Below are 20,247 nucleotides of genomic sequence, written 5' to 3'. Positions count from 1 at the left end.
CGTTACGCCACAACATGCTAGGCAGCATTGAGCTCTTCGGGAAGATTAGCCCAATATAGAGCAAGAAGAAGAGGCATACCAAGTGCCCAATTCAACTCCATGAATAGTTGTTGTTCCTACAGAGCAGGGAGAAATATTATTGTATGCTCTGTTTGAACAGTATGTGTTGCTGCTCCATGTGTGTCAAGTAGCAGTTTTTTTTGCAGATGATCATATATCGCAGGTGGGTCTGTAACTTATACCCTGCAATTGTTCCCAGTCTGTATTCTTATGAGATGACATCTACTCACCAGGAGATGTGAAGCCGTTGACAAAGATGAGGGGGCAGGCTGTAGGACAAGAAAGCAACATAAATGGACGTACGTTTCGTCACTCGCAGTCACCGCCGCGCTTGCAGGCACTTACTGGACGTGGCCGTTTCGCAGATGAAGGTGATGAGGTTCTCCTTGATGGTGTCAAAGGCGTCGAAGTCGTCCACCACAAAGACGTGCCTCTCGCTGGGCTTGCTGCTGATCTCCTGCAGCTCCACAAAGTCTACGTCGGCCACCCCCACGGCGAACACCGTGTAGCCTGGGACAGCACATTAAAAAAATCGTTAACCAAGAAACACCGGCGAGCAACTAAGGTGCGCAATAAATTTTGACGAAGGTGAAAACTCAAATCAAGACAAATTGATTTGAGTTTTTGTTTGTGTTAAGCACTTTTGTTTACATCATCGGTTATCTGGCACAATTTGTACACGAGGTTAGCTAGCTATGCCCACATCCTGAAAATGCAAATTCAGTTTGAATAGTCTGCGCTTTAAAGCAGTCGGCCGCTTTAGAGCCCTTTGTTGACAGCTGTGAGTGCATGCGGGTCATGCAGGGTAAGTTGGGAATAGCCTGGAGGGGAGAATTTTTTTTTGTTGTCCAACATGACAGCGAGCATACGGACATGGGCATAGCACTGGCGTTGCCGCTTTAGAATGTCTCATTGTCAGCTGTGAATGTGTACTCATTACACTAAGAAAGGCGGAACAGCAAGGACTTGGCTCTGGTGCGGACACTTTAGAGTGCCTTGTTGGTGCGGTAGCTTTACAGCATCTTAACGGCTCAAACATGGAGCTTTGTGTAGCCATAAAAAAGATGCCAGACAAGCTCGGTTCCATTTTATCAGCGGTGAGAAATGGAATTTGATTGCCAGTTGAGCAGGGCATGGTTTCAGCTCTTTCAGCGCACAGGCCAACAGTGCTTGAGATTGGACAAAATGGCATTTTTAAAATTGATTTTTTCTTTTTACAATTGTGAAATTGATTTTATATCTATTCATATTCATGTATATATTTCTTAAATCCTACAACTTTGGCAGGGTTGTTAATAACACTCTTCTCTGTGCTGTGTCAAATTTACGAAACAAATTTAAGTTTACGGGGACTTTTAAACTCCCCAAAAGTGATACATTGTTATTGACATTTGATTATTTACGAGTATCTTTAGCTTAAAATGAAAAATATTGTAATTCTCCAGGTATAGGTCGTATAAATACACGAGGGTGGAGGGCTTGAGGCTTGCTGTTTACTTGTTTTAAGACACTATGGCAAGTCAAAATGGATTGTTCTCCAGTACAAAAACTGGGCTTCAAAATAAGAATAAATAGTAATAAAATTTATACAATATTATCTAATTTTAGCAAAAATATCTACCATCATAAAAGGAAAATTGATGCATCGGTGACTGTGGCTTTCCTGGCCCAAATGGGAGGGCTTTCCAATACTTCACTGACCAGCTCCATATTAGTAGCTTGCGACTAACTAAAAGTGTGTCTCTCAAAATTATTATCACTTAGACATAATAAGGCGACACGGTGGATCAGCTGGTAAAGCGTTGGCCTCACAGTTCTGAGGTCCCAGGTTCAATCCCGGACCCGCCTGTGTGGCGTTTGCATGTTCTCTCCGTGCCTGCGTGGGTTTTCTCCGGGCACTCTGGTTTCCTCCCACATGCCAAAAACATGCAACATTAATTGGACACTCTAAATTGCCCCAAGGTGTGATTGTGAGTGTGGCTCTTTGTCTCTATGTGCCCTGCGATTGGCTGGCAACGAGTTCAGGGTGTACCCCGCCTCCTGCCCGTTGACAGCTGGGATAGGCTCCAGCACTCCCCGCGACCCTCGTGAGTTTAAGCGGCAAAGAAAATGGATGGATGGATAGAAATAATAATCTTGAAAAATTCACAGCGCCATTGCTGAATAATGTGCTTTTACAAAGCCTTCTCGCGTGTGCCGTTACCTGCGTGTTGCAGCCTGGCGGCGTTCTTCCTCACTTCGTCCTGCGAGCGCCCGTCCGTGATGACCACCACCACCTTGGGGACGTTCCTCCTCATGCCGTTCTCCACTGTGAAAGCTCTCTCGTACGTGTGCTCCAGAGCCACACCTACGCGGGGTTTTGCACGGCGAGTATCAATGAGGATACACACACGTTTGCAACGCTGTGTGCGAGCGCATCTGACCTGTTTTGGTGTTTCCTCCTCTGTAGCGGATGTGATGAGGGGCCGCCATAGCGACGCCTTTGTCTTGGTACGAGTTCAACTTGAACTCTGTCTTCGCTTCGTCACTATACTGCACGAACGACACCTGTGTGCAAAGACATGATCATGATCATCAACATATTCATATTATTGTTTCATTTGCTTTTATCATTAAGGTGTTTTTTATAGCTAGCACCTCAAAATAAACATATTTAATTCAATTCAAACATATATTCAGGGCTGCAGTCCATGATTATTTTAATCGATAAATCTTTTGACAATTTTTTCAATTAATCTCTTAATCGAATAAAACAGGCCAATTTAAATTGACAATGCAGAAAATGGAGAAATATAAGATGATTATGATTCTGTCACTGTTTTGGTTTGTAATATGTCAGAAAAACAGTAATAGCATTGATCATTGTTTTCAGACATGAAAGCAGAGTTTTGTAAATGTCTTTTTTTTATTTCAACAAAAAACAAAACATCTGTTTCTATAAAGGACTACAAAAATCTGAATATTTACTGTTTAGTGACTGAAATTCAGAGGATTGGTTGATTTGATTAATTATCAAAATCGCTGTCGGTTATTTTAACATTGGATTACTTGTAGATTAAGTGATTAACTGTTGCTGGAAAGCAGCAGGAAATGCATTTGGCTAAGTGACCCTGATACACAAAGAGACAAAGCAGATGCAGGACGAGAAGATGTACAACAAGCTTCTTCCCCTGCTCTTTTTGTGCGTTTCTGCTTATTTGACTGCTTCAGAATGACAAGAACTCCAACCTGCATCCCAGTCGGCCCAATGACATCGAAAGTTCCGATCATGCTGGAGACGAAATGCACGACTTTGGTGAAGCTCTCCTCGCCGATACTCCAGGACCCGTCGATGAGGAACAAAACGTCCGCTTTGGCACCTTTGCAAACTGAAGCACATACGCGACACATCAGTGAGGAGAGTCGTGGTACCGCCAAAACTGGCGGCACAGCACATGACATCATCAAACAGCCAAGTGAGTTACAACATTCAAGTTTCAAGCAAGTTCATGTGGCAAAAGTGAAACAAGTCCAGTGGAGGCCCCAGTAAACTTCAACTAAGTTGTAAGTTAGTTCCTCCTTCGCCAGCTATCGATGAGCTAAACTGCGAAGGTAACATAGTTTGACTGTCGTTGTGGCGGATTAACTTATGTCATAGTTGTTGTGTCTCTTTCATTTCAAAGTGTATGTTTGTTGCCACTCTCCTATTTCTCCACAAGACGCACACCATGCTGTTAGAGACAATACTTTGGCTATTTCTTAATACATGAGCAGTATTTTATCTCAGTTGAGCAATCATAATTCGTACAACAAAAGTTTGAAAATAAGTCGGGCAAAGTACCCACGCACCTCCTGAGACACTTTGCGCAGAATTAATTATAAATAAACGAGACGGAGTCAAGATCATTGGATCACCTGGTGAGACTTTCGTTGAATGAGCTCCAGTGCACTGTATATTTGTTTAATAAAAATTCAACTGATTTCATGGCCGGGTTATTGACTTGCTCCGTGAATCCATCAATAAAAGAAACAGAGAGTACACAATACAAAATGTAGCTCTTCTACAAATTAAACAATTGCCAAGACTTGTCAAGTAGTGCAGTTCAAGTCAAAGTCAAGTCATAGAATTGTTGAGTTAAGTGTGACTGGAGTAAAGTCACGTGACTAGAACCCCACACCTGGTTGTAGCCTGTTATTTTGTCCTGTCATGAAGCTTTCAAGAAGTGGTTGCCGTGAACTTTCCCGGTAAGCGAAGAGACAGGACAAGAATGTTCAAGTTGAATGCGAATCTGCAGTACTGTATGACTGAATGACTTGGACTGTTTTTTACAAGCCCAGCGTTTTTAATGGTCCTGTTCCCCTCGTGAACCGGCACCACATGTGGCAGCCATTAATGCGCTGGCACGGGCTCGCTTCAGAAAGAGTTTGGCTGGCGCTCGAAGTCTCGCCGAGGCCAAAAACGCTTCTTGACGACTTTCCAGGCCGGGCTGAGCCTGAATGAAAGGACTGCATCCATTCAGTGCTTCAAAAGCTCCGCTTCCTGTCCACTTTGGGACACTCGGTGAGTCACGTCACTTGAAGGAATGAAAACATCATGAGAGCCCAGAGAGTTAAGCCGAACTTCAAATTTAGATTCATCGTGGATTTCACAGAGGAAAAAGCTTGGAACTTGAGTGCATGTCAAATATTTGACAGCTCCTATGGCGGCGACATAACCCAAATTTGTACACAAGTCAGAACATGCCACAGTCTATCAGTAATCATAATTACAGTAAATATTTGTTTAAAGAACACATATAGGTCATAAATACAAAATAATTCAATGAATAATAGTAAATTAACCGCATTAACTGAGCATGTATGATACTAGCCCATGGGAAAATGGTAAACTCACTTTGGGGATGACCTGGTTGCCCATTTTGAGGAACAGTCACAGTTTCAAAACCACTGAAACTTTCCAATAGCTGTAAATTGACAAAACCTGCCCAGCCCCCCACTCGTTGTTGGTGTGTTGGGTGTGACAGCTTTTTTCCCCAGACGTTAGCTGTTTCCAGAATTCTTTGGGTATCTGGGTATTCTTTTTTTTTTCTTGTTCGAAAAAGGATAAACAAAAAATGCTTATGCAGAGCGGCTGCCATCGTATTAACGAGAACATCACCCAACCACCCTCTTGAGAAAGTCAAGGTAGTGTAAAATCATCACAATAATAACAATAATAACCTGTATTGAAATCAACTTTTGCAACCAGCTACAACAGCTGGGGTGTCTAAAATAGTGGTAACATGGCCAGCTATCATAAATAACAGCTCATTTCCATTCTGATGTTGGTTCACAAAGCGGAGATGAGCGGAGAAGTTTCTACTCCTCTTCTGAGAAACAAGTAAGCGCTTTTTGTCTTTTACTGCACGCTGAGCTCCTTCCTGTTTGCGTTAGTAATGGATAGGCTGACAGACAAGGTTAGACTGGATTCCCCTTGGACCATGATGTTCGCAGATGATATTGTGATCTGCAGTGAAAGCAGGGAACAGTCGGAGGAACAGTTAGAAAGATAGAGGTACGCAACGGAAATGGGAAAAATGAAGATTAGTCAAAGTAAAACAGAAAATATGTGCGTGAATGAGAGGGACAGAGGAAGAAGAGTGAAGCTCCAGGGAGAAAAGATAACGAAGGTGGACGACTTCAAATACTTGGGGTCAACAATACAGTGCAATGGAGAGTGTGGTAAGGAAGTGAAGAAACGGGTCTAAGTGGGGTGGAACAGTTGGCGGAAGGTGTCTGGTGTTCTATGTGACCGAAGAGTATCCACCAGGATGAAGCCTAAAGTTTATAAAACTGGTGAGGCCGGCCATGATGTACGGACTACAGACGGTGGCACTGAAGAAACAACAGGAAGCAGAAATGGAGGTGGCAGAAATGAAGATGTTGAGGTTCTCGCTCGGAGTGAGCAGGTTGGATAGGATTAGAAATGAGCTCATTATAGGGACAGCCAAAGTTGGATGTTTTGCTGACAAGGTTCGAGAGAGCAGACTTCGATGGTTTGGACATGTTCAGAGGCGAGAGAGTGAGTATATTGGTGAAAGGGTGCTGAGAATGGAGCTGCCAGGCAAAAGAGCGAGAGGAAGACCAAAGAAAAGGTTGATGGATGTTGTGATGGAGGACATGAGGACAGTAGTGGGTGTGAGAGAGGAGGATGCACGAGATAGGCTTAGATGGAAAAAGATGACACGCTGTGGTGACCCCTAACAGGACAAGCCGAAAGAAAAAGAAGAAGAAGCTGGTGTACCTAAGGAGTGTCTACAATAGAAAAAAAAAAAATTTTTTTTTAAAACAAAAATTGCAAAATAATAGATTTGAAACCTACTGGTATTCTCACAATACCATGATACCATGAAACCAGAATAGTTTGGCTCACCGTTATCATACTGTCAAAATCTGATGCTGATCTGGCCTATGCGTGCTCATCACTATATAGGCTACTAAGTTGTGGATAGGGAGGGAGTGTCAAAACAGCAAGGGAGTGCTGAAAAAGAGGTGGTGTCAGGTGACAGGGGGCCTACCTGCCCATGAGGGGGGGATGGTGGGTGGCGGGCTGGGAGTGGGCGGGAGCGTCGGCGCGGGAGTCGGCTTGACCACTGGGACAAAGCAGACGTGGAGAGTGTTAGCAAGATGTTTTTTTTTTTTTTTTAAATCAACAGGACGTGGCGGCGAACACTTTAATGGATGACTCACAGGTTCTCTCCTTGGTGCTAACGCCGGGTCCCTCCAGGTTGGGCGTCTGGACGTAGACGGTCGCAGTGTAGGGGGCGTCGGGGGAAAGTCCTTCGAAGCAGTACTGCGGCTGGCCAGCGGAGATGGTGATTTCTTGTTGACCTCTGCTGGACGCTGTTAGAAAAGGAAATAAAGTCAATGCGTCGGCACCTCTGTCATGTCCATGAGCAAACTTTCTGGAAAACTGGATGGAATTTTTTTTTTACCATCCATAACACACAAAGAGAGCAACAACAATTTTCATTTGATGCAGACTCTGGAATCTACTTTCACCTTTAGCTATTATACGCTACTTGCATTGAGCCAAAGTGTGGCAGTGAACCAGTAAATAATGAAGAAGGCGCAGAGGTGGGAAAAAAAAAGCAATGTTCTTTTCTCATTTAAGTAAACGAGAAGATCTCGCGTCGCATTGCCATTTGGCATACTGGAGGACCAGTTTTATTCCTTCTTGTTGCACATGGGTGAAGTCTTAGTAGATGAAAGAGAGAATAATATTGGAATCTCCACTGAGCAGTGTGAGGCTGCCGGCCTGCTTAAATTATAAGGCCACTATAATCGTATGCAAGATGTCACTCGTGCTGGGTCCAAGAAGAACTTTGTCCACGGACGGTATATAAATGGTTCAAATTTCATGTCCTTTCCTTCATTTTAGCGTTTGCTCTCTCCCCTCTCCATATTTAAAACTCCCAAACTCCAGAATGCATTCCTTGCTGGATAGATACTGGCCATGTTCTGGGGATGTTCACGGTTAGTACACAAATGATGGTAACAGGCCGCCCACTGGACCTCTGACATTTTTTCAAGTCCTTCATGACTATCTGTATTTTGTCCATTTGTGTACAGTATGTCCAAAATGTTCCTTGGTTTCAAATCATTACAAAGGGATTTAGTTGACTCCAGGGCTGAAACAATTATTAAAATCTTCTTTTCCTTGCTGCTCGTACCATTCGGGGTCACCAGAGCGTGTCACCTTAGATGAACGTATATTTGTTTGGCACAGTTTTACGCCGGATGCCCTTCCTGACACAACCCCTCTGCTGCCTAATAACTAATTTGTGAGTTTCACATGTAGATACAGGTGTGGTATATTGAGGCATCAGGAAAACAAAAATAGTAGTGGAACGGTACCCAGCCGCAGTCCGGCCCAATCCCCACATGCTACCAGAACTCATCCTATCTCGGAGGCTAAGCAGAGTCGGTCCTGGTTAGTACTTGATTATGAGACTGCCTACGAATACCAGGTGCTCGGATTGGCCAGGCCAATCACATGTGCCCATAAAAAACTCCACATTACAGAAACCGCAACTGCGGCCTAATATGCCTTATGGCATTGAGAGCTGTAACTTGCGCGCAGTGAAAGACGTCACTGCTGTTTCGTAATTCCAACATCAGCTGTTTTAAATACGGCACACATGAAAAAGTGTTATAACATTGTTTTAAGAGTGTGTTTTACAAAAATAAACCCAAACAAAGCACTGGAAAACAAGTTGTTTGTAAAATTCTGTGTGCTTTCAGAAACAGCCAGCGTCAAGGTCACATGATGACATTGAGCAGCCGGTGTCAGTTCTGATGATGTCATCACACCTGAATGTTGATTTCGGGAGGATCCTCCCGGGACTCCGCTGTGTGGAACTGTAGTCTGCTGATGGTTATCCCGCCACGTGCATCGTGTTTGGTTTGGCAACATGAACCCGCTCATGACTAGCATATAAAGTTTATAGATTTACAGTGGGAAGTAACAGAGTATAAATACTTAGTTTACTTAACTCGTTCATCGCCGTGGATATTTATATTCTTCAATCGGGATCCAACCCTTTACTTCCATCAACGTATGGTATATATTTGTCAAGTATGTTTTTCAACTAGTGGATGTGGAAGAGGGTCTCATCTAGCTAGTTTTCACTGGAATGACTAACAGATCGCAGGATTGATTTTGAGTAGAAGATAAAGATTAGGCAGTGAATCTTGGTTTGTCACATCGATTATAAGGGAAAGGAATGTGTCGGATAAATTTAGGCACCATACATTTCAAAAGAGTCTGTATTTGCATTGTATAAATATAATGTGTGTTGCGATCGTTAGAAAAGATGACACACTAAGATGATGAGTGAATGATAAACCCCATGTAAAAAAAACAGATGTTCAACGTGAGCCTTGCAGTGAGTCACAGTGCGTTTTTTAGTTATATATCTGTAAATAAGTAATTATTTTGCCATCAAAAGCCCTTTCTCAGTTTTGTATTTTTGTTATATCGTTTGCAGTGTCACAAAATCCGCAATATTTTAGCATCAGAGTCGCTCTTCAGCTTGACATTTATTTTCACACACACTCACATAAAACACACACGTACATAGTCTACTTTTGGGTCAGAAACCATTTTTGGGTGGGGTAAACCCAACCCATGGTCCAATGCTGATAACGAACGGACGGAAAACAGTAGAAACAAAGTTTTATTTCGGGTGCTTTTGGTAGGTTTAATGCTTATATTGTTGTTACAAAACAATATTTAGTTGTCAGTCAAATTGCATGAAGACAGCTAGCCATGGGAGAACAGCTTTAAAATCAGCTTCCAGAAAATAGAAACACTAATTAAATAGATTTCTGGGGTATTTGTAGAGCATTATTTGATGCCTGCTACAAGAAAGATTCGTGGAGTAAATCCACCAGTTTCTGGCATTCATAAATTCAATTTTAAATTTCAGTGTGAGCACAGGGCAAGTCACGAAATTAGGAAAAATATTTTGAGTACAGAGGAGTTTTATTTTGTTGTGCTATTTGTTATCAAAATTTGAAATTTATAAAGAGTAACTGACAGTTTAAAATTCATTTTTACTTTTTTACATTTAAAATTCTTTATGAACTTGGATCTAAGTACAGGACTTGAATCAGTATTTCTACTTTTGAATCAGTATTTCTACTTCTTCTACTACCAAAGTTTTATTAACAAGCCTTTGTAGTTTTGCCACATCTTCATATTTCATGCTGCCCTGTCTTCCTGCTCCTTAACCGGTGACTCGCGTCGGTGCAACGATGCGAAACAGATGGGAATCAAACAGCGGGTCGTTATGGACGAGGATGTCAAGTATACAGAGACGCGAGTCAAACACGGTGGTCGACGCCGTCACTTCACTTGGTACGGAGGATGTCAAACAACATTGGGAGTAAGAGGCGAAGATTGAAACGACAGCAGACACGGATAGAAAAAATATCGTCTTCCATCAATTCTTTAAACTTCGCTTTTTCATTAATGCTCTTCAGCTTTATCCCGGTTCATCATTCCAGAACCTGCTACATGCCAGATTTTGAAGGGACTGTTTTATAATTTCATGCATTATAATTTCACTCCTCAGTCAGACCTTGGTAGTGCTAAGCAATTTATGTAGCCACAGAAACCCTGGGGGAGTCTGATGGAAGCGTGGCTGCCATTCTGCGCCTACGGCCACTCTGACCACTAAAAAACATCCAGCCAAATTCATTCATAGGCAATGTGGGTTCAGTGTCTCGCTCAGAGACACGATGACAACACACGCTCTGTGACCCTGTGGTTTCTGGGTGTACGCTCCCCCTCTGCGCCACCCCACCCAAGTAGTTAAATGTGTTCATGGGCTTTATATATCATGCATAACAAGTTATAACATTTTTTTAAAAATGCTAGTGGGCTCTTGCATTCTTTCGTTAATACCTGCTGCATGTCATAACCCCACGGAGGGGCCCACAGCACAACAGCGGATCCTAGCATCCCAATGATCTCATAATCTGGAGATGTGGCTACAAACATCTGCTGCCCGTCTTACCGTACACATTCCCTCCCACCGCGGACCCAAGGGGATTGCCAGTTCCCGATATGAACGCCGACAGGCTCTGAGGTGTGTTTGGATGCAACACAAGTCACGCAAAGTTTGACTCACGGTCCAGCGGGTTGAGTCTGATGCGGTATGACGTGGCCGCTCGGTGTGGAGTCCACTTGATGCAGAACTTGTCGTGAGCGATGTTGTACGTCTCGATGTTGGTCACATTCAGGAACACTGGAAAAGGCACAATACATTGTGACGGGGGAAATGGACAGATGAGACCAATTATTTGAAGAAAAACAAAAGTAAAAGAAATGTAAAAATGTATTTGATGGTACTTTTAAAAGACTATTTATTAAATTTAAATTAACCATCCAATTATTTAATTAAAACTATACATGTACATTTTAAATTATTTAGTAACATAACATATAATAAAAAGGTATTAAAATTGTAAAATAATTATTACAATGTAAAATTATTTGAATAATAAAATGAAAAAAAAAATCATTCTTATTTTCAAGTGAATTAATTAGATTTAATCATAACGAAACATCATCCATCCACTCTCTGAACCATCTAAGTTAAAATTTGATGAAACTGGCATTGTATGGCCTTAAATGTCCTGATTTTAATCAAAGACATTTAAGAATAAAAGACATTAAAAGAATCAATTTTTCTGTCTTAAATTTGACCAGTGCACTTCAAAATGGTTTTAAGACATCTTAAACATCATGAATGTGGTGTCGATCACAAGTGATCAGTACGCGGCATTTGGCTATCTAGTGACTAGTGTGATACGCTAAATTCTATTATGAGTGGAGCTTGAACGTACAGGTGGTTCCTGGCCCAGCGAGAGGCGCGCTGGCGCCGCCAGTGTACTGCGCCAAGACTTTGACGTCGTAGGTGGTTCCAGGCTTCAAGTTGTGCAGTGTGTACGACGTCACATCCCCCACAAAGAAATCGATGGCCTGGTGGTCAGAGCCTGTGAAGAAAAAGTAAGATGAGTCAACTCATGAAGACAACAAGACCTACTTAAGTAATATTTTTTTTTAAGGTTTAGAATGCAGTGTTAATTTCTGTTAGCATTCTCTCTCTGTATATATACTGCATTTTACATTATATGTGAGCATTAACCTAGGGGCTTTTGTTGGATGAAATAATATGATTTGGTGTTTGGTAGTTAGCATATTAGTGTTTGAATATACATGTTTCAACCTTTTTTTTGTCACTGTTGGGTGGAAATCTCCTTTGCCCAAATTTGGTCAACAATCGATACGATGAATCAGTATCTATTATTTAAAAAAATTGTAACACCTATGCTAATGTTGGATAGCCTAAATTTGACATTCCCCCTTGATGTTAGCATTAAAATGGATTATTAATCTCAATTTGGACTGAAAATAGACAACAAGCACCCTTTGATTTACTATGCAAGAGAAAGTCTTCTTTTCATCCTCTCAAAGTTATAGAAGATGATGTTTTTATGTTAGGCGACAGTCTCCCATTTCTTGACAGGGACAGAATGGACGCAAGAGCTAAAGAATACTTTTAAAAGCATCTTTTAATAAATTGAAATATGTTTAAAGCGTATGTAAGTGGTAAAATTCAACTTGAAAAAAAGCTTTGATATTGATGATTTTGCAGGTGGGTGTGAAAACGTATCCCCTGATATAAAGTGTGCACTCTAGAGATTATCACAGGCACCTCTCGGCGAGTATATGAGTCTGTATCCTTCCACTGGAGCCGACACCGGGTCCCAGGCCACTCGGAATCGTGTGTACCATTCGTCCGACACCCGCAGGTTTCTCGGGCTCAGCAGGCCGACTGAAAGCAGACGACAAACAAAGCAACATTGGCAAATCATCCCATCGACTGGATCGTTCTGGCGCATTCATTCAATGAGAAGTCCCGAATGCATCACTTGTGCGTCCGTTCCCATTGAGGAATCCTCCAGGGCCCTCGGCATATATGGCCTCCACCGTGATGTTGTAGGGCGTGTCGGGATGTAGGTTTTGCAGCCTGGCATTGTTTCTGTTGCCTGGGACAACAGCCTGAAGATGGAATACCAATGTTAATAATTATTACAATAACGTTAATAAATTTCTCAATGACATACAATGCTGGTGTGCTACTTTGTAGTAATGACATCATTACACAGCATCCGAGAAATGTTCTAACACTATTTTATATTTCACTGATGACTCAACTATATACTGTATATCAATCCCAATATAGTTACTCCGGTGCATCCCATTAATTTTATCATCCCTGGAGTCATCTATCGTTAATGCTTCATTATATACTGTAAAATCCCTATTTAGTATTAAGAGGGTTATCGATTAATCGTTTCAGGTTTCAAATAGTACAGGATTTAAAAATGTTGATCCATTGATTAGGGAGTCAGGTATGATGAATGATTGTGAATTTAAACGCTAGTCCACTAAAAATCCCATAGTAGTTATTTGGGTCTAGGGAATATGTCTATTACTCCAAACGCATTCAATCATTTGTTCATTCCTTAATCCCTAATCCTTACAATGGAGTTTTTCTTGAACTTTTTTGTAAACCATCCAGTTTGACTATATAAAAATTTGCAGGGGATGTGGGTGTATTGCCTGCAGCTGCCATCAGTACTTCAGCTCCTCATGAATTACATTTTAACGGCTGTAATGATGGTGTTAGTTTAAGCCCGTCTCGTAATTACTCCCACCAATCAGTGCCGCGTGATTTATGAACTAATGACGCCCGGGATCACATGTGACTTCATCACATAGTTTGGACGGAACATCACGGGCTGTGCGGCAAGAGGCGATCCAGTTGACCCAAATTTGAAAAAAAAAAAAAAAAAAAAAACCATCAGCGTGCACTGACTTCAAAATGACCCCTGAAGGCATCACTTTTTCACGCTTAGACAGCATACAGTCTTGTCGTTATCTCGTAATTCTTCATTAGCGCCCCGCCGCCCCCGTGATATTGGAGATTTTCACGTGGCTAAGTAAACTGAAAATGGTGGCCCCGGTAAGAGAGTAGAAGTAATGTTTTAAACGTATTTTTGGAGAATACTTTGGAAATTTAAATAAACAGCAGCTGATAAAAAAATGATGTGTACATTTGACATGAAAAAAGTTGAAAAAGTTTTCTCATCTTTCTTTCCTCAAGTAATATGTAATGAGTTTAAAAAATCTGTTCAGTTAATTCAAGGCTTTGTTTCTAAATACACGATACATGGAAGACAATGGTTGAAAAACCTGAAAGGAACTATGAAGTACGGAACGGTAGTGATTTAGTGTAAGTTGTTTTTCACTATTTGTGTTGAACACCACCCAGTGACTCAATTGGACCCCTGGGATCACTCGCCCACTGGATAAAAACTTGACAAAAATATTTCATAAAGTGACAAAATATGCTTGCTATGCTTATTGAGATCCCAGCTTTAAGTGGCTAAGGTTACTCACATATTCAGTGATGGGGTCTCCGGTCATGGGTGCGTAGGCAATGCGGTACTGCCTCACGGGACCCTCGGCGTGGTCCCACCCAATGGTAAGAGAGTTGGTGGTGGCCTCAAACACTCGCATGTTCCGAGGTCCGGCACGCGGCACTGCGAGTGGAAGATGTGAAACTTGATGTCAGTCTAACTGCTGACTAAAATTACTTGAAACAGGACTTATTTATCCTACACAACTTCATAAGATTCTTGTGCACTTAAAACTATTTTTAGCCCCACTTAACTGCACAAATAAATGAATAAATTTTCGAAATTAGCATTTCAGTCCACTAAACTAGATTGCAAACATTGTCCCCACATGTTTTGCCGTTGCTCTTCAGCGACAGTCCTTCTCCGTCAGGGTACATGGCGGCCACGTTGACCCGGTACGGAGTGTCCGGGATCAGGCCGTCCAGGAAGGCATTGTTGACGTTGCCGGGAACCAGCACCTTCGCAAAAAGTCAAACAACACGTTGATGTCATCGCACCGTCATTCCTGGCAGCCTGGAGCGGAAAGCCACCAGCTCACGTCATCATCATCATGTTATCTACCGGGATTCCGGCTGCCAAATACTAACAAAGTCCTGAGTCGACAGACACAAACATCTTATGTGCCGCGGTGGATAAACACGCAGATGGAGATGCTCTAAAAGGTTATTATAGTTCAACAAAAACGATGAAACAAACAAAACTAAAAATTAAAAAAGAATTTCCCCATTACTTGCTGTATTTTCTTTGTTTTTTCTTTGTTTGTTTGTTAATAAAGTTGTGCTTGGAGCTCAGTTTCATTTGGCTCCTTGGTGACGCTTGCAACTCAAAAGCCTTGCATATGAAATTATCTTTTCATTGGAATGAATGGAAATACTCCCATTAATATGGCAAATAGCTCTCTTTCATATTACACTTCACAACAATGGAGAGTGATGAGACAGATAAAAAAAAAATGAAAGCAGTTTTTGTCACACTTTCTCCAACTGTGCTGCTCATCCTGGGGTACACACCTTGGCCACCTGGGGCAGTGTAAGAAAGACATATGGCTATACTATACTGGAAGCTAAGTTCCTCTCTCGACTTCTCAGTATGACACGACTATTAGCCATTATTCACAGAGGATAAAAAATACACTGGGGCCCAGAATAGTTGCAGTTCACATCCCACGGATTTAATGTTTTAAATTATTTTCAAATAGTTTTTTTTTTTTTATTCTTTAACTAAGTTGTAATACTCTTTGTTTTTGTAATTAGTTTGGCAGTAATCTTGCTGAGAGTGGCAACAAACATCTTCAAGGCTCTTTTTTGAAGAATATTTACTAATTACATCAGCCAAATTGCCACTTGTTGGGAAGTTAGTTGGGCAATTGTATTTCAAGTTTATGCCCGGAAGTTAAAGAAAAAAAAAAAGCAATAAATTAAAAAAAAAAATGTCTGGCGATGGCTTGTATCTGCAAGCATTTGTAAATCAGGTCACTCAAACCTCATACTTCACCACTGTATCCTGACTATTGACATTGTTGTCTTTTCATGATGCGCACAACAAAAAGATAAAAACCAGAAAGAAAAAGGGAAAATATTTTCAACAGCTGAAACAAAAATAAAAAGAATTACCGACTGTGGCTGTGAGGCAGAATTCCATGGTACGTACTCCACGCGATACTGCTGAACCTGGCCCGTGGCCGGCTCCCAGCGCACGTTGAGGCTGTTGGGGGTGGGGTTGAACACCTTGATGTTGCGCGGTGGCGTGCGTGGAACTGCAAGAAACATAAGTAGAAGTCATTATCATCTCATTCAGGCAACCGATCAATTGGATTCAATGTGATAACTGGGAGCATTTGCACCTCTGTAAGGATACCAAACCCAAGCATTGCGTGGATAAAAGGGATTGGGGCAGGAATTTAAAAGACAGTCAAGAAAAGACAATCGACATATAGACAGCAAGAAGACTCAGTGAGTGAATTGCAAATATACAGTAGGGAAGTGGGAGGTGGGGGGACGTTGACATCTTGTTTCCTGTAGATGAAGCCTGATACCTCGGAAGGGGTTGTGGGGGATTTTGAGGGAACGGGTGAGGGCCATTGGGGAATTCAGGTCTGAGAGCTCTGGCCAGGAAAGAATTTAGGATTTCTCTTCACATTCATGTGGTAGAAGACGGCATGACCGCGATCTGCAGTAAGTTAGATATTGTCTCTGTGATATCTCTGATTTTCCAAACTGAAAGTAGATTTTGGATTGAAGGTGAAGAATCCAGTTGCCGCCGTTCAACTTCAGCAGATGACCATGACCGAGATGACTGACAATCTCCACAGACTTTTGAAACTTTCTGCTATTTTCTTGTCTAGCTTGTCGTTAGTGCTCACAATGTTGGAGCGACTGGATGACACAGCACATCTGCTGTTCTTCCTCTCTACTCGTTCAGGACAAAACTATGCTTGGCTTTGCTACAACAAGAACGACAGGCCTTCCTAGAAACCTTGAGGAGATCTGGAGGGATAGAGTGCTGCTTCAAGAATCCACAGATGATTTTTACACATGTAGAGGATGTAAAAGAAGGAACTAAATCTGACTTACATATGCCAGAGTGGTGAAAGAGTGGGTAGTATGTCTGTCTCCCAGTTCTGAGGTTATGAGCTTAAATTTCAGCTCTGACCTTCTTTTGTTGCATTTGCATTTTTCTCCCCATGCTTGTGGGGTATTTTGTACCTACATTTCAAAAACTAATTTGTCCATCATTTTTAATGTGAGTGTGAATGGTTGTTTTTATCCTTAAGTGTCACTGGTGGCCAGACTAAAATTTATTTCACCTTTCACCCAAGGTCATCTGGAATAGGCTCATCTCTGACCTTCTTCTTTGCTTCTTAAGTGCCTGGATGACTGGCTATAATTTATGGAGCAATGCATTCTGCTGTGAACTGGAAAATCCTATAGGCAAGTCTTCAGCCACCAGTTGGTGTCCTCGAGTTCAAGAACTCTTGGGGTATGGAGCAGGACAACCACCTGAAAGATCAAGCCCACAGCTAAACAGTTAAAAACCAAACTACCGGTAAGTGAAGGTTTTGGAGAGGCCAAATCCAAGTTTGAACTTAAGTATGAATGCAATTGAGATGCTGTGGTGTGACCTTAAATGCAGACCTTGCTCAAAAGCCCTCCAATATGAACAATTCCGCCAAGAAGAGTGGCTAAAATTCTTCCGCAGCGATGCAAAAGCCTCATCAGCAGTTATGACAAACATTTGGGTTCAGTAATTTTTGCCAAGGGTGCCACAGTCACTTAGTTGGCTCAAGGGACAATTACTCTTTCACGCAAAGTCAGATAGCTTTGGAGTCCTTCCCCCTTTCCAAACAGAACCATCATTTAAAACTGCCTTTTACATTTACTTGGGTTGTCTTTGTGAGACATTCAAATTGGCTTGCTGATGTGAAATATTCAAGTGTGAGAAATGGGTTAGTCATGGGGCTCATTGATGGAAAGCATGAAGCTGCAAATGAAGGAAAAAGAGCAGAAGAGTTGAAGTGTCCTGAAGGAAAAGCTCTCCCATTTAATCTTGAACCTCACTAAAGCAAAGCAGATGTGTGCAAGCGCTCATGGGACTCTGAGGCACTTCAGCTCAAAAAAAGACCCCCCCCCTCCAAAAAAAAAAAAAAAAAAGGATGTAGTAGGTAGTGAAAGAGCCTGCAGACGATGTGGTCAGCAGTTACACAACTGCTGTTGTATAAGCACAACGAGACCACACCAAATTTCCATTCGTGTCTGTCCAGAATCTTCGTTTGCATTCCAGCGCATGACTTCATCCTTGTCAATCTGATCCATAGCCTCCAGAAGCAGTGGTAGCAAGTAACAAAGCACAAATACTTCATTAATGCACTGATTTTTTTTAAGGTGCTATACTGTATCAGTATTTATTTTTCCCTTTTCATATATATATATATATATATATATTATATATATATATATATATATATATATATATATATATATATACACACACACACGCACACACAGGGTGTCCCAAAAATGTATAAGCACTTTAAATAGTATAGTAATAGTTTGTAGACTTGATGTTTATTTTTTAACATGTAAAAGAATTAACAAATATCATTACTACAGTGTATAATTTTTTTTTTTGGGACACCCTATGTATACATACATACACACACACACACACACACGTAACTGACTTTAAAAAAAATGAAAAGAAAAAATATGTATGCCTTTGTACTGAATTACATTTCAGAATTCGTGTGCTCACTTTTACTTGAGAAAAGGTGTTTTTAGTTTTACTTAAATACTGAGTGTGAGTACCTTGGCCACCTGTGACTGTCCAAGTCTTCAACAGTGCATCACACAGACATCAACAAAAGCTTCAGCTTGATGTTTGCCAGTGGAACACTGGAATCTTTGCACAGTGCTCCAATTAAAACGGGACTTTGCTGAGTGAGCGCGACATGCTGTCTGTGCACAAACCACTCCAACACAACACACACACATAGGCTGTGAAGAACTTTCCAGCTTCATATTTGAATGTGACAAAGGCATCCCTCAAGACTAAACCCTGGGTCCTTCCATTTTTCGCTATTGGGTGGTCAACTGAGAGCTTCCCTGCATCTCTATTGTGGAAAGAGTGACTGGAGGTCTTTGACCTGCTTCAAGTGTAAAGTGACCCGAAACAACTTCTGTTGTGATTTTGTGCTATTTAAGTCAACGGAATTGAAAATCAAACTTACGTGTTTTTCCGGGTTCAGACCGGCGCAGGCCCTCACCCTCTGGGTACACAGGCACCACGGTGACGGTGTATGGGGTGTCTGAGAGGAGGTTTCTCAGGACAGTGCTGGTAGTTCCTCCCGATACCTGCTCCTGATATCACATAAAAACAGGAATCAGGATATGAGTGCTCAAATTTAGGACCCTTTGGATAATAAAACATACGCGTGCAACCAAACAGCAATTGAATTATCATACAGCAATCGTTTTGCAGAATTTTATTAGTCAGCCGCCAATGGGAGAATGGTTTAATCATTTGGAAAAATGTCAAATATCATAACTTTTCTTTGAAATGAAATGCTGACAAAGGATGCTTGGAGGCTTTTATTTTATAATGTAATTCCACAGAGATGAGACATATTTGGCCACCAAGGGATTGGAGCGACTGTGCAAAAAAAATACAACTACATTGCAGTATGTAGACAAATCAATGCTTTTGCTAATAATTAACATATACCTGAAGAAAGAAAGGAAGAAGGTACAAGTACTGACCATGTCCTCTGCACCGCCAGCAGCGGGCACATAGAAGAGTCGGTACTGGCGGACGTTTCCTTCGGCCGGTTCCCAGGTGACCTTGAGGGTGCTGGTAGTGGGGTCGGTCACCTGCAGGTTCTTGACTCCGCCCAGCGGTTCTGTCAAACACAAATGGCCATACATTACACGACCGTCACTTTCCTGTTTGACTCAAGAGCAGCGTCTGGATGCAGCTACAAATTAGGCCCGAGGCTGCATTTGACCTTCAGGGAGCGCCTGGTGGAGGAGGGTTTTCGATGCCGTTGATGCCATGAGAGTGTAAAATGGACAAAAATAAAAAATAGGAATGTGCATTTTCATAAACTGACAATATAATGGCATTAATCTCATATCTCAAGGCACCACTGTTTAAAAGATTATTAAATTAAATCTTTATAAAATATTGTAAATGAAGGCAAAATCGGCACTAAGAAATGCTCTGTGGTGAGAGCGGCTGAGGCTCAAGTTTCTCTGATATATCAAAACAAATAAATAAAGCAAGCAAAAATAGATGGATTAAAAATAATGCAGCTCAAAGTAATGGAGTAACGTTTGAGTAAAGTACTAAAGTTAAAGTAAAATGTTACATTAATACTTCCCTGATAAGTACAGTTTATCCAAAAAGTTACTTCAGTAAATGTTACAGAATCATTGTAACACAGGGTTGTCTTTGGAAATTATCATCATAATTACCTTCCAGCGGGCCCACTTTTTTTTGCCATATAGCAAAAAAATGTAAAAATAATTCCGCTTGTGTTGTCTGTTTCTTAGCACAAATTAAACTCACTTGTCAATTTTTGGAAAAAGAAATCGCTAGAGACGACGGAAAAGTCGTTAAGAGGTCAACACTGTCTATGCTGTTGTTAGTGTAAGCAATTGCACGTCAGCGAGGATG

At 41.5% G+C, this 20,247-nt stretch overlaps 1 protein-coding gene across 3 annotated transcripts in view; it reads right to left on the bottom strand.

The window, feature by feature from the left end:
• The window catches only part of LOC133497041 (collagen alpha-1(XII) chain-like), a 109,435-nt gene that overhangs the window by 18,833 nt on the left and 70,355 nt on the right, over window positions 1-20,247 (bottom strand). For all 3 annotated transcript variants that reach the window (XM_061813220.1, XM_061813222.1, XM_061813221.1), the window contains 16 exons: window positions 19,332-19,471; window positions 18,803-18,932; window positions 15,690-15,832; window positions 14,405-14,534; window positions 14,057-14,199; window positions 12,523-12,652; window positions 12,306-12,425; window positions 11,434-11,583; window positions 10,716-10,832; window positions 6,769-6,921; window positions 6,597-6,671; window positions 3,289-3,428; window positions 2,484-2,607; window positions 2,264-2,407; window positions 406-570; window positions 291-329 (listed from right to left, as the gene is read on the bottom strand). In XM_061813220.1, the coding sequence (XP_061669204.1) occupies window positions 291-329; window positions 406-570; window positions 2,264-2,407; window positions 2,484-2,607; window positions 3,289-3,428; window positions 6,597-6,671; window positions 6,769-6,921; window positions 10,716-10,832; window positions 11,434-11,583; window positions 12,306-12,425; window positions 12,523-12,652; window positions 14,057-14,199; window positions 14,405-14,534; window positions 15,690-15,832; window positions 18,803-18,932; window positions 19,332-19,471 (2,043 nt within the window). The remainder of the gene's footprint in view (window positions 1-290; window positions 330-405; window positions 571-2,263; window positions 2,408-2,483; window positions 2,608-3,288; window positions 3,429-6,596; window positions 6,672-6,768; window positions 6,922-10,715; window positions 10,833-11,433; window positions 11,584-12,305; window positions 12,426-12,522; window positions 12,653-14,056; window positions 14,200-14,404; window positions 14,535-15,689; window positions 15,833-18,802; window positions 18,933-19,331; window positions 19,472-20,247) is intronic.

The sequence above is a fragment of the Syngnathoides biaculeatus genome, chromosome 23, assembly GCF_019802595.1.
Source record: "Syngnathoides biaculeatus isolate LvHL_M chromosome 23, ASM1980259v1, whole genome shotgun sequence".
Classification (NCBI taxonomy): Eukaryota; Metazoa; Chordata; class Actinopteri; order Syngnathiformes; family Syngnathidae; genus Syngnathoides; species Syngnathoides biaculeatus.
Note: the sequence above shows the minus strand (reverse complement) of the source record. Positions and strands in the feature narration are given on the sequence as shown.